Below are 14,778 nucleotides of genomic sequence, written 5' to 3'. Positions count from 1 at the left end.
TATTGGCACATTATATAGCCACCCCAAAACAAAATTAGCAAGCATTTACCTGTTTTGGTTGGTGTTCTTGACAAACTGTTCACAACCTCTGATATCTATTGCTCTCTTAATTGGAAAGTCAAGAACCTAATGTATATGATACATTTTGCATGTGAAAATGTATCACACAAAACTAGTATCTACTTTGGAAATGTTTTACAATTATCTTAAGAAAACAGCCATTATAAAGAATTAGGTGTGTAAATATTAGCAGTGCCATAAATAACAAAAATCCTCTGCTAATTAGAAATCTTTCTTTCAGAATGTTTTTCATATGACAAGCCTGAACAAAATTCCACAACTTGGAACTCTTCTAAATAAAATGTGCACATCTATAATAAAAACATAATGATAGATAATTATTATTTTAATTTTGTTTCACCAATTACCTTTTTTCAGATATAGTCAAATTACTACTTGCAGAAATTACAGCTGCATTGGGAGGCAGTGGAGAAGAAACTGAAACAAAGTAATCCCACATTGGTGAAAATGCTGCTCTGGCTAATCTAAAATTGCCCGTCTGATAGGCTGCCTACAAAACAAAGAAACAGTGAGTTGACATGCTCATGGAATAACCAAGCCAGACAAAATTACAGGATAAATAAGGTTTCAAAACTACCCACAACACATTAATTTATAATTTCTCTAAGAATATCCTGACACAGTTGAATAAAATACATGCAGCAATAATATTAGTGTGGTTCAGATTTAGCATCAGAGAAAGCAAAGGGGGTCCTTGGCTGCTGACCAATGCTCTAACAGCCCTGTGTGGAAAACTTCACAGACATTGTGCTGCAGTACTTGAAGGCATATAAATTCATTTAGGTCCACTTTTCTTTTGCTAATACTGCAGAATGCACTTCTGCTCTGAATAGCAGGATGTAAACTAAGTAAGTAGGCATAAATTCATGTGGATACATCTTACACTGAAATATTTTAGGAAAGCTTCTAACTGTTCTCCATGATCTCTCTATATGGTTAGACAATTTCACTTTTCTCTGTGTCACAATCTGATTTAAATACCCTTTTGTAAGAGCACAGAAAATTATAATGATCTGACAACCTTTGTGGTGTTTCACAAGATACTACAAAACTAATTTCAATATGAAAATGGTTGGCTTTGATATCTGCTAAGTTCAATAACATTTTTTATTACATAATGTCTAACAAGATGATTTCTAGTACTTAGTCTCAACCACAAAAATGAAAAAAACCAGATTATTAAAAAAAAGAAGAAAGAAAGAAGTTAAATGCAGACTGTAAAACATAGAAAGGTGAGAAAATATCCAAGTCCTTTTCACTTAACCTGACACTTCTAATAATTTTGAATTAAGAATGAACTTACTTAGATATACTATTTTTATGTTAAAATTGTGATTTGTGCTTATCAAGCTTTCAGCCAGAAGTTCTCAAGCTGTTACCAGATGCAGTTTTAGATCAGCCAATGAAAACAAGTAATTACAACCAAATGAAAGTAGGTGTCCATTACCATATTCTAACCCTACCTGAGTTAGATATGCTCGAACGGTAGTAGCAGAAAGGGGTGGATAGGCAAGGATTGGCTTAGTCATTTGCCCAATGGCATCCCCAATAAGTTTTCCATCTGAAGAATATGCTGCGACAGCAAATATGTATTTCTCATTGGCATCTAACCCTTGTACTTCTAAGAGAATTTTCCCATCTGCCGGTATCTACCAATAAAAACATTTTTCTAGTTAGACTCACTGTACATACCAAAAGAAATCTCAAATTCTAAACTTTTATTATTAAACAAACTATTTAATGGTCTTGGATACAAAGTACAATCCAGGTTAATAGCACATAATATACTAGATTCTTGTATTAAATTCTTGAAAACAATGAGAAAACAATGATATGGTAGGTGAAAATAAAAGATCAGTTTTCTCTGGAATGCTGATGTGTACAGAGAGCACATAACCTAAAAGAACAGTTAAGTACCAGGACCTGATGTTTTTCTAAGGTACATATGTCCATTTGAACATTCACACAGTGATTGCCCATGCTTGCAGTCACTGAGCTGAAACACTCTGTCCCTGAGCTGTGCTTCCAGACAAAGACCATACTGCTCTCCTTCATACATGGCACCTTCTTGTATCAGATGTAGACAGAGATATCTCTGCTTCTTTTCAGCACCATTAACAGCATTTTGGAAGCTGTGAAGCAAACAACACTTTCAAGATCTTTGTTTTTGCTTCAAGTAATTGTATACCTCCACTTGAACATCATGGTTCACTCCTAAGAGGATTTTCCACCTTCCTCTCTGTGACCAAGCTGACTTACACAAGGAAGATTTAAAGACTTCAAGGGTCTTGAAACAAGAAACAAGTGACAGTGATGGAAGGATACTATGAGAATCTAGATCATCATAATGCTGCATCAGCACAATGCTCTTATTCAAACAGTCTGTCCTTCATAAGGAGACCTTTGAACAACTGAAATCCCTTGAGGATGCTGGGGCTGAATCCTGAACCAGCAGACCAGAAATAAGTGTACAGCAGTCTGCAACATCCCTTTATGATAAACTGATAGATTATTCTATCCCCAAGAACTCCAAATATTTTTAATTGAAGTCAGCAGATAGAGAATTTTTCTGCAGATCAGCATTTTGCAAAAGCATATCCTAAAGCAAACAGAAGTTCCATTGCAGAGGTGTATGGTTAACTTCAGGTCTGTGTGTCTCCAGTGCCTGTCAGAGCTAAGAGCTGGTCAGTGGCTTGGATGGACTGCAGCAAATTCACAGAAAAAACAACTGACAGTGGTTGTGAAAGTCACCTGGCAAACACTTAATTCATCTGATATGGGATGAAATATTGAAACTAACTCGCTAAACATCACAGGAAGCTCGGTTTTGTGGATTTGATGATCAGAGTATCAGGAATAACATCAAAGCCTCTATTGCCAGTACCTAGACACACCTTCTCTTCTCATACACTTTCCTTTAAGGAGAGGAGCCAGGGGAACAAAGGGTGCAGATTCCTTCTCTGTCACCAAACACAAGTCCATCAGTGTTAGTATAGTGCTTGCTTACAAAGCCAGGAAAGCCTGAAACATCAGGCAAAAGAGGTTGACATAATTTTTATGTCACAAAGCATGAGACCTGCCCTGCAAAGAACAGAACTCTTAATGAAGATTTCCAGATACAAAAATGATCACTGAGGCAATCAGTGACAGGTTAGACTACAGAAGCTGACAAGGAAATGCTGAAGCTTTCTTGCTCTTTTCTTAAATCACAAAATGCACAGTATTTGGATGGTTCATTGTTGTCATACAGGAGAACAATGCAATAGCAGGCAAGAGTGAATGAAAACCAGAATTTTCTCAGTCTGTGCAGAAACACCAGGATGTGTTTCAAAGGAAAAAAAAAAAACTACCTAAAAATACAAAACCAAACCAAACAACAAATAAGCAAACATACAAAAAAAAATCCAATAAATTAAAGGTCAAATTGTAATGAACAAATAACATAGAAGTACCAACACAGTCAACATGATCAGCCATAAGGAATTAAAGATGCATGGGATGATTCACCATACCACATGTTTACTGAATGAAAGGGAAAGAGCATGAACCTAGACTAAACTGTGTCTGAATGAGAAGGTTATTTAAAAAGTTATAGTATCATGCTAGCAGCTTTAAGTAAGGCAATGTCTTCTTTAGAAGAAATACCTGATAGAAGTTACACAATTAATAAGAATAACAAATTTTTATTTGTTTAGAATTTCTCTTTTTTTGAATTCCTGGAAAGAGTAGTGTCTGGAGCACACTCTAGAAATACTTAATATACGTTCTTTTGCTTTGGCATTTCTTAGATATTACTCAAGAAAACATACTTATAACAAGGTACAGATTTGTTTAAATCTTGATGATTTTGAGTAATTTATTTTCTTATTCAAAGAAGATTCCTGGAAGCTTTTTGGTGTAAAGATAGAAGAGTTTGTCAAAGGCTTAGCCAGTTAAATGATTTTAAAAAATGTGTCAGATAGAATGATTTGGAGTTGGAATTTTTAACAGGAAGAGAGAATTAACTAAACAAGTTTTACCTCTGTCTTACCTGTTCTCCTGAATTTTGAAGTTTATTGCTATTTAACCTTACTTTCATATTACTTCCTCCTGCTACAGAGCCCAAAATACAGTACCATGAAACCTTTAAAAAAAATGAGAACAAAATTACTTGATGCACAGTATTGTTTCCAATTTTTGCCTAATGAAGAATGTACAAATTTTGTGAAAACAGTCTCTGTAAAACCACTCAACTTACTTTGAAAAAAGTATAGTCTAACTGCACTAAAAACATCAATTAATTTACTTAGCTGGAAAACTAGATACTAGTGGCAATAAAAACAGATGATTCTCTATTATCCTAACCCCACCTTGAGTTACCTGTTGCTCAATGCTATCCCAAAGCCCAGACTCTAGAGGTCATAGATTTAAAGTCACCTAGATCCATTATTCATCCTTGATCCATTATTATCCCTGCAATGGTATTCTTCTAAAGTTGGCACTGGGTTCCTATTTAGCAAACTACTTGAGGACAGATCCTTAAAATCAGGCAAAACAAATGCAGGCATGACACCTCTTCCTTCTGTTGTGTCATCAACCCTGCTGAGGCTGCACTCGCTCTCAGTGTCTGTCATCAATGAAGGTACTAAAGAGCATCAGTCCCAAGAGTGAGCTCTAAGGGACCCCACTCATCACCATCCACTACCTGGACATAGAGCCATGGACTACAACTCTGGCTGTGTCCATCCATCAAATCCATGTCTCTTCAATCTGGAGATCAGCCATGTCATGTGGGACCATATCAAAGGCCTTACAGAAGTCTACATTGTGACATTTGTTGGTGTTCCCCTGTTGACTGTTTTTCACAAGGTGTTATTGAAATGGAGGAGACTATTTTCAGTAAATGAGCCTTAAGATCTGAAAATCTCTCCGGTATTTTGACTCCTAGTACAAGAACTATATATGTCTAATCAAATCCGAGGCACACTTTTATCCTAAGAAACTAACTAAATCTGAAGTATTCAGTTAACAACTTCTACATTAAAAAAATACCTTTCCTGTCTGCTCAACAGCTATATGTTAACTTCAGGGAAAAAAAGGTCTTCTAGACTACCTGGCCTCAAATTATAAGAATAATAATCACACTTCGCCATCTAGCGGCCCAAGATGCTGCATTCACCCTCCTATATCAAACAAAAAGAAGTTGGAACACATACTAAAAGAAATTAACTACCAAACTTTAAAGTTTGAGGTTTTTTAAAGTTTTATTTTAGATTCAGTAAGGACAAAAATGATAAACTTTTCCCTAATAAAATTATTTGAAATTTAGTAATAAAACTGCAAGAAAACTGCAGGTTATGAAACAACTGTTCACAGGAATATTCTTACCACAATTAATAAGATTTGAGTTTCTATGGGGTGATACACATGATTATTTTGAAGAAGCTTGCAAAATCACTATGAAAATTTCTTTCTCCATAAAACTGAAGCTAATGAATTTTTCATACTTCAGCCTGTTTGAATCCTTTCCGGACATGGGATGGAGAATAAGGTGATTTAGAACAGTCAGAAGGGATTTACTAAGGGAAAATCAGGGCTGACCACCATGACTGGACTGTGTGATAAAATTACTTGATTAGCAAAGGAAGGAAGATGAGTAGATGCCATTTACTTTTCACACTAGTGCATGGTAAGAGAATGAAAAACAATAAACCTAAATTGAAGCAAGGGAGACTCCAACTGTACATAAGAAGTTTTATATGAGCATATTGCTCTTTTGGAACACACTTTCCAGAGAAGCTGTCTCTATTCTTGGAAGTTTTCAGAACTGACTGCACTCTGACTGACTGAGCAAAGTGTTTTAGTCTCACAGCCAACCCTACTTTGAGCAGAAGGTTGGACAAGAGACCTCTCCTAATATCCCCTATGATCCACATAGTCCATAGTGACTCTATGTGTTCAACAGAAAGTGGATTATTTCCACGTGAACTATGTCACTTCAACATTTCATTAATAGTGACTTCAGTGTTGTGATTTTTTGCATACATGATGCAACAGTCTTGTCTCTCTTCAGAGGGTAACTAGGAGTATGTCAACCCCTACGCAAGAAAATTTGCTTTTGATATTTGGAATAAGTATTAGACAACAGAAGCACCAAGAGACATGATGCACAAGTTTAAGAAGTCTCATGCAAATGTGAACATCAAAACAGTGAGTCACAGAGGAAAACTGACTCACAGAGGAAAAAAAAAAAGGGATACTTCATTAAATCACAATAACATAATCCTCTCAGGAACAAAGAAAAATGTGTTGGTATAGCACTGTTGAAACAACTTTTTCTCTTGTGTATGGTTTAGCTATTTCTTATGCAGCCATCATGAAAAACATTACCTGAATATCTGAATCAAATGGGGCTGGTTTAAATGTCATGGAGCAATGTGATCTAGAAAGTAACAGAGGAGGAGGAGGAGTACTGCTTTTTTTCTTGCTGCTCATAGCTTCTTTGAGACTGCGATACAATGCACCTTGTTCAGCTTCAACTTGCTCAATTAAAGTTAGTGCTTCCTATGATTGAAATGAAAACAAAAGAGAAAACTATTAAATTATAACAATCAAACAGATTTAAATTTTATACATTGTTTTCAAGTTGTCATAGAAAGTTTCATGCTATGTAGAGGACTTTCAGTAGCTTTTCATATTATCCTACATCCTAAATGAGGAAGAATGGTACTTTGTGTAAGCTTATATATGCAGATTAATTTCATAATTACAGAATGTGGGGCTACCTACAAAAGAAGCATATCCAATTTTGGAAGAGTCTATAGGAAAAAAGAGAGTGATCACATATAATGTTTATAAGCAATTAGTGCCAGCCAGCAGTTAACTCCAACAAGAAACAAAAAAGATACCAACTCCTGTTTAGGAGAGAGCTGGAAACCTAATCTGTGGAATTTCTAGAGGAAATGTAGAAGCAGTTGGACTGAATTTTTTATACTTCAGAAACAGAGGGGAAAGAATAAAGTCTACAAATAAAGAAAAAGGAGGAGAATGTGGGTCCAGAAAAAGTAGGGCTAAGCCATTTTCCTTTTGTTTATCTGTAGACAGCTGAAAGCTGACTGACAGTCAGCTGTCAAAGATGTGTGGACACCCTTATGTGGCCATTTGGCTGGAGATCAAGGCTATACTTTTTTATTACTTGACTGAATAGCAGATTGATACGTTTCTTCACCTTGATTTCACTGCCAGTTCAAGAGAAACTTAACTTGGCAATTTAACATTAAGAACTTAGTACTTCTGCATCTTTACTTGTGGCAGCTGTTCAGTGCATATCAAAGCCAAAAAGGCCAACTCACAGAGATTAACAAGGATTACATTTTGTGTAGAGACAAGAAATTACATATTCCTACAACTAGAAATTTTATTTGAAGCCTTTTAATATCCTACACTGGACCAAGGATTTAGGCTGAGCTGAGTCTGAAAGATAAAATGAAAAAAAATTCCAATATATTAGTAATTCACTGAGAATCCTACAATCTTGCACCTTAACAGTTCCTGGTTTCTGTCCTCATATGTTTAGAAGACTACACCATAGTGGGTCAGATCACAGACTGAGTAATCTTGGAATCTCATGTCCAAAAATTATGAAAATAATTCAGATTTATGGTGAAAAGAGTGAAACAGGGAGCTAAGATTTAATAGAGCCTTTTGCATAGCTAATCATTTTCACAGCCCTACCACTCAACCTCATTCCTTCATCCTTTAGATTAGTGTTGCATCCACCCTAGGGGGACACATTATAGGAAGGATACAAGATAAAGAACAAGATACAGAGACTCTTTCCATCACACAACCATTCAACTTTTGCAATCAGCAGTTTGAAGCTTCATTGCTTCCTTAAAAACTATACTTCTCCACAGTAAGCAGTCCTATGACACAATTTTTAATTAAAAGTATCATGCTCTTGTCTGAGGATATATTTCTGATTAGTGCAAGGGTGAAAATGCTCCCAGGTTGAATAAAGATGGTGTTGTGACTGAGAGTGGTACTGCATGACCTATACTTCAGTAATTGTAGAACTTGGAAGATAATAATGTGTCAGTGTTGCAAGATGAGCAAGAATAATCGTGCGGTTGAAGAAGCCAAATGTCACCATAAAAACCCCAAATGCTTGACCTGAGATAAAATACATTTTATCCATGCCTCTGTCATAAACTTGCACCATAATATTAACTTAATCACGTAAATTCAATATTACAACTGGCCAACAAGAGCTATCAGAGTATCCAATTCTGTAAAAAATTTGGATGTCCAACTAGACATACAGGACAGGAAGAAAGAATTAAACAACAGTAAAAGAAATAATAAAAATTCACAGCATCTTATTAAGCAGTATGATGCAACTGAGTAAGCACCTATGACTCAGAAGCTCAGAAGTAGATATACTTAGTTCTTTACTTCATGAGAAATGGTTATTTGTATGCTTCTCAAAATAAAATAAACTGCTTCCTAGTTTGCTACATAATAAAAACAGACTTGTAGCATATTGTGCTGATTACCGGAGCAAAGACCAGAAGATGCAATTCTATATGAAACTCTACAATTTAAAAAAAGCAAAAGCATGAAAATAAAAGTATGGATTTGCTGCTTATTAAGTGAGCACCATCCACCTCAAGCAGGAAAATAAATTGAGCATATAATTAAATATTTCATCATAAAACAAATATCAAAGGAGCTAATACTAAGTTTGTCCAGACAAAATAAATTCTGATATTTTCTGGTAACTACCTGCAGATATATTCTATTTTTTTATCTACATTTTTCTTGGTGAAAAGTGCACAGAAGCAAAATGTAGTGAAGGTCAGTGCAAGATCTCAGTAAATGTTTGTTTGGGATAAACAGATATTTCTTGGGAAATATTTGTAAGTCTTCACTGGTGACTACAGTTATAATTTGCATACTATATCAAAGAATCTGATATGATTTTCATAAGTAACATATTTTATAAATATATGAGAGATATTTTTAATGTATGCATTTTCTAATTCAGTTTTTGCATTCTTCTGGTGTAATAAATACGTGTATTACTTATCACACTTCTAAATTTGTACTTAAAAGAAAAATTTGCACTTAACTTCTAGTAACCTTGTTTAAAATACTCTTTTATATATTATATGGTAAAAATTGCAGATTCTGTTATCTGTTGTACAGACTATAAAGAAATTTCAAGCCCTGTTGATGAGCAGGCAATTTTCATGGACAGGTGCTGGCACAAATATCAATGGAAATACTCTAGTTGATTTCAAGAGACTGAAACGAACCCAGGAAGACTCTGCTTTTAGTTCCAATAATTCCAAAATCCCAATATCTAAACTGTTTTTCTTAGAAAAAATAAATAAAGTCAATGTCATCATCACCAGCTGAAGTATTCTAAGAAGACTTGGAGATCTCAAAAAAAGAACAATATCAAAGGTTACAGTAAGGAAACCTGACTGACATTTTGCAAGATCTATGTTCATAACTGCAAAATTCAGGAGCTACAGTATAGAAGATCTTATCTATTCTCAGATTTCCTGAAATTTGCATGTATGCACAAGATTTGGGGATGTACTCTTTCCTTGTTTTAAGGTCACTTTATTATTTGAAACTTCTCAGGAAAATAGAAAAAAAAATAGAAGTTAAAAACACACAATGACCCTCAAGTTCCTTCATTTTTCTTGTTCTTATAAGAAGTAGTATTACTTGTCTTAATTACACAGAACATGAAAAACTGTGCTAATGGTAAAGAAGTTCCATCAAAAGTTTTTCTCATTACCTCCAGTAGCTGTCTTTGGGAAGTAGTAGTTAAATCTTCAGGGAATTTCTGTGCAGCCTTTTGCATCAAAAAGATCGCTCTGGATAGCTTATTCCTTTTAATTTTTTTTAGTATAAGTTCCTCTAAAAAACAGGTATTTTAAGACATTTATAAAACCATGACAATAATTTATTATACTTCTAAAATCTTAAGTAATAAGTCTTACCTGATAAGTATTGGAAATCTTCAATATTCTTCTCATGAGACTTACTAGACTTAGGACTTCTGTCAACAATTTGAGCACCTGTGTGGGAAGGAAATACCGAGCTATTTGATAGTGCTATTGCAAAAAATTGAGTGAGAGGTTAATATGTAGTCTTACAGTAAAGCTCTGCTCCATCTCACATTCTCTTTGTTGTTCAAGTAGAATTTCTTGTACAGATCACACCACTAGAAATATTTCACCCTCCTGCCTAACATCTTTAGTACTTATATTAACACCACAGAAAAAGAGAGGTTTTGTTTGATCATAGGGAGCAGGGCACAGTGTAGCTCTGCAGTGTCAAATTCATACTAGGTTTTAATTTAAAAAAAACAAAACAACTCTAAGAATGAGAACAAGCTGAGTTTTTTTTCAGAAGCCATTTGGCAAGAATGGAGTATCTGCTGACATACAGAGACAATTTCACAGGAGTAGACATTCAAATTACAAGTCAGTCTCTAGAGAGAAAATTAGCATGACAGAAAAAAAAACTGCAGAACATTTTTCTTTACTGGCATTGTAAAAGTTAGTATCATAACTAAAATACAATAACCAACTGTCTAGGAATGAAATCCATTAGTTGCAGCAAAGTTTAACTCCCATTGGTTAAGTAGAAGTTGCAGATTAGGGTAATGTAAATCTAAATTCTGCAAATTCAGTATATTTCTGTCTATATGTGGCATAGAAGCTGCCCAACATCAGCTCTTCTCCAGAAAGCAGATACTCCTTTATTTCTTAGTACTACAGAATATATTAGCAAAAAAGATTCTAATCAAGTGTCAAAGATCATTTCACTTTACTGAAACCTACCTTGGGTAATTTTAAGAAGTTTCACAGCTACTCGATGTTGGGCCTGAATGAGCTCCAAGTGTAAATCTGTTACAAAACCATTACTGGTTCCTGTTTTATCATCACCACATCCCAAAACAGAATTCAAATTCTGATCATTTGAGTCCACCTAATAAATAGGAAGTGGCAATTAAGCAAATACAAACTTCCATTACTTAGGTTACTGCATTTTTCTTGATATTGATATTTCAGTAAACTGACAAACACTGATATTTGTCACATTTGTGTAATATGCAGTCAATCAAGAAAGCATGGAAAGGAGAATGACCAGACAGAGACAACACAGATAATGGACAAAGAGAACTAGACAAAATATGAGAATCAATAGAAAACTGGATCAATAATAAAGACAAAACTGTAAAAACTATATTTTACTGTGCTACCAATCCATATAACAAATATCATATTGATATTAAATGAAAATATTTAGAAAACCTGAACTCACATCAAGAACAAAATTTGATCTTGATAATAAACAGTTGCAAGCAATAAATATGAAAAGTATTTCTGCTTTTATTTTATAAAATAAAACAATATATTATCATTATTTCAAAAGAAAATGTTAAAGAAAGCCTAAAGGAGTTCATAGTTATTATTGAAATAAATACCCTTTCAACTTGTGCTGGCTTTGGCTAAGGCAGAGCTAGTTCATTGTAGCTGATATGGAGCAGTGGTTTGGATTTGTGCTGGAAATAGTGTTGATCATGTCAGGGATGTGTTCATTACTGATGAGCAGTGCTCACAGCATCAAGGCTGTGACAGCACTGCTTCTCACACCACCCCACCAGAGAGGAGGGAGGCAAAACCAGGGCAGGTGATCCCACTGACTGAAGGGATGTTCCAACATCACAATCAGTACGTAATCCCTGGGGAGGGAGAAAGGGGCAGATATTCAAGTGATAGCATTTGTCTTCCCAGTCACCCAAGCTACATGTGACAGGGACTCCTGGAGCTGGCTGAACTCCTGCCTGCCCGTGGGAAGCGGTGAATTAATTCCTTGTTTTGCTTTGCCTGTTTGCACAGTTTTTACTTTGCCCATTAAACTGTCCTTATCTCAACCCACAAGTTTTCTGGGTTTTACCTTTCCCCCAGGACACTGTGAGGGACTGGGTGAGCAGCTGTGAGGGGCTCAACTGCCAGCTGGGGTTAAACCACAACACTAATACACAGAGGTATTTTTCTAGTCTCTTCTTACATGGGCCAGTAAGATGAGGTACATTTGATAATGCTAAGATTTCTAAGTTTTAAGAAAATATGAACTTTGTATTATCAAAATACAATGTATTACTGATAGATTTTGTTGCAGCTTTTTGTAAACTTTACCTTCATACAGCAGCTGTCAAATATTGACTTTCCATCTGGTAAAAGAGTCATTAACCGAGACGTGTTCATGTCATTAAGTGCTTTTTCGAGAATTTCATAAGCAATTTGTAATTGCTCTGTAGGCGTTTTCTGAAATGAAAACCCATATAAACATATTTCCTTAGACAACATTAAAAACTATAATATAGATGATCAAAAGTAATGTGTTTTTTCTTTTTAGCTGTTGAAGTTTAAAACTATCTTTACATCTATAGATAAGACTATCTTTACATAGGTGCTGCTCCCCATACTTTAATATACTAATATCAATGTTTTAAATTTTAAGTAGGGTTGATTTTTTTTCAGCTCAAAAAAAAATATTACTCAGCTTATAGCAGAGTAAGACGGAACTTAAAGAATTAAATTGAACATAGTATTTGCCGTTTTCCACTAGTCCATTCAATGCTACTAAGAAAACACAGTTTTTTCAGGAAACACCACCTTTAAGTAGACTGTCCCTGAACTAAACCCTGTCCATATGTGTTAGCATTAAGATATATGACTGACAAACTCCTGAATCCTCAGGCTAAATCATATTTGTCCTTAACATGCTTTAGTAAGTCATTTGATTGGAAAATACTACAAAATGCTGAGCAAAAGCAAGGACACTCAGAATGTTTCATGTATTCCACATGATCCTTATAAAAAGAAGGAAGCAAAAACACAACCCAAAATATTTTCCCAAATTAAGCAAGGACTAAAATTTCTACCATCTTAATAAAATGGGGCATTGAACCATTTAAGGCTGGTACTATAGATTGGCATAGAAAAAGGTATACAGCGGAAATCACTATGATCATGCTTTCAAAAAAACTTTCAAATACAATCCCTTCCAGAAAAAGAACTGATAAGAAAGATGCAGGGAAAATTTTCAAATTTCATTTAATTGGAAAAAATGTCTTTCCTTTTTTGCCTCTCCACTAATAGGATTGCGTGAAATATTTCATCTTTGTGAAACTACATACAAAATCGTATGAAAGGCTTCAAGCAGTATTCTTATTCTATTCAAAACCAATGTATCAATGAAGATAAATTGGACGTTACCATCAGTATTTCAGGCATATCACAGGCTTCGTCTTGCAAAAGAGAAGCACTTCCTCCTTTTTTATAGGAAGAAAAGCAGAAGTGAAAATCAAATAAATCCAGTAAATTTCAGCACCATTCAATCAGCTCTACTTCTAATTTCAGAGTCTGGCAATAATTCTGTTCTTCAGTGTTTGACTATGAGAGGTAATGATATTGTTTTTGAAGAGTTTTTCAGGGCTTAGACACACAGCAATGTATGTACAGTTATGCTAATACACTATATTATTAGCTAATAATGTATTTTAAAGGTACCATATATTTCATAGCCACATCATATCCAAGCTAATGAAACTAGGACTTACTCTGTAGTTCCTCATATTTTTGTAGCATTCATATAAATTCTCCATTTTAAAATCAATTAAAAGCTATTACTATCTAATTCACAGTTAATTTCACTTATAGAACAATTTTTAAGAATAAGAGGTCATGTTAATATGATAAATAGTATTTCATTTTAATATTTCTTGAAGCAGGATTATCAGCTTTTAAAAGTTTGCTTTGATTGTTTAAATTACTTTCATTTATGAAGACTACATCCAAACCTATGTTTCCCTCTTCAAAAAAAAAAGAACATTTTTTAGTTCTTGGTTAAACTCTAATTTCATTTCTTTGCTGAAATATTTGTTTTTGTGCTTTGAGAGGAACAACCTTCTAGTCACTCCTTGTGCCACTTTTTCATGCCTGTTTTTGCTTATTCACTGTCTCTTCCTCATAAAAAACTTAGTATTCATTGAGTAAATAGGTTATTTTCAGCACAAGCATGTGCTTGACTGTCAGCCTGTTTTGACCAATGGCTCCTATTCAGCTTTTTTTTTTTTTCCTTCAGAAAGACATATTTAAACTGAATGGAAAAGAAGGGGTGCTACAATGAGGTTCTCATTTATTCTTTCTAAGAACCTTATGATTTTTCATAACACCACCAAAAACAATACCTACTCTATCTTAATAACAAAATAGTAATTTCCCAAGATTTATTTCCAAAAGTGCAAAACTATTATCATTACTTTCTGTTTCTAGATATGGTCTAATAAGATCCTTAACATTTACTCTCTAGTTACTGTAATACATTTATGAGATTTTTTATTCATATTCCAAAATATACAACAGAGAGCTTTTAAAGTATGTCTAAATATTCTTATTTTACAGCATTAGTCAGGTTTTGGAAGGAAGTTTGTTTAATGTGATTGTGGTAGCATATATTGGTAATAATGTCAGCCAAGTTCAACCTCAAAAAAAATTGAATTACTGTACAAAAATCAAGAATATGTAGAGAAGAAAACCAAACTGATGACCCAAAAAATGCAAAAGATTCAGTATGATCTCAATATTTTCCCCTTTTCTTTGGCCTGCAACTAATCAACCAGCATTT

General features: G+C 34.4%; 1 protein-coding gene across 4 annotated transcripts in view; it reads right to left on the bottom strand.

Annotated features, from left to right (window-relative positions):
* CFAP54 (cilia and flagella associated protein 54) overlaps positions 1–14,778 on the bottom strand; it is a 101,851-nt gene that overhangs the window by 63,451 nt on the left and 23,622 nt on the right. For all 4 annotated transcript variants that reach the window (XR_014951749.1, XM_031507516.3, XM_085568223.1 and 1 more), the window contains exons 16-24: positions 13,368–13,423; positions 12,285–12,413; positions 10,923–11,070; positions 10,077–10,154; positions 9,872–9,993; positions 6,451–6,624; positions 4,112–4,204; positions 1,545–1,730; positions 429–571 (exon numbers count right to left, since the gene is read on the bottom strand). Coding sequence is in view for 3 of the 4 variants with exons in the window: in XM_031507516.3 (XP_031363376.3) it covers positions 429–571; positions 1,545–1,730; positions 4,112–4,204; positions 6,451–6,624; positions 9,872–9,993; positions 10,077–10,154; positions 10,923–11,070; positions 12,285–12,413; positions 13,368–13,423 (1,129 nt within the window). In the remaining variant the exon portion in view is untranslated. The remainder of the gene's footprint in view (positions 1–428; positions 572–1,544; positions 1,731–4,111; positions 4,205–6,450; positions 6,625–9,871; positions 9,994–10,076; positions 10,155–10,922; positions 11,071–12,284; positions 12,414–13,367; positions 13,424–14,778) is intronic.

The sequence above is a fragment of the Lonchura striata genome, chromosome 1A, assembly GCF_050655825.1.
Source record: "Lonchura striata isolate lonStrDom1 chromosome 1A, ASM5065582v1, whole genome shotgun sequence".
Lineage (NCBI taxonomy): Eukaryota > Metazoa > Chordata > Aves > Passeriformes > Estrildidae > Lonchura > Lonchura striata.
The sequence above is the reverse complement of the archived record's forward strand: the minus strand, read 5'-3'. Positions and strand labels throughout refer to the sequence as shown.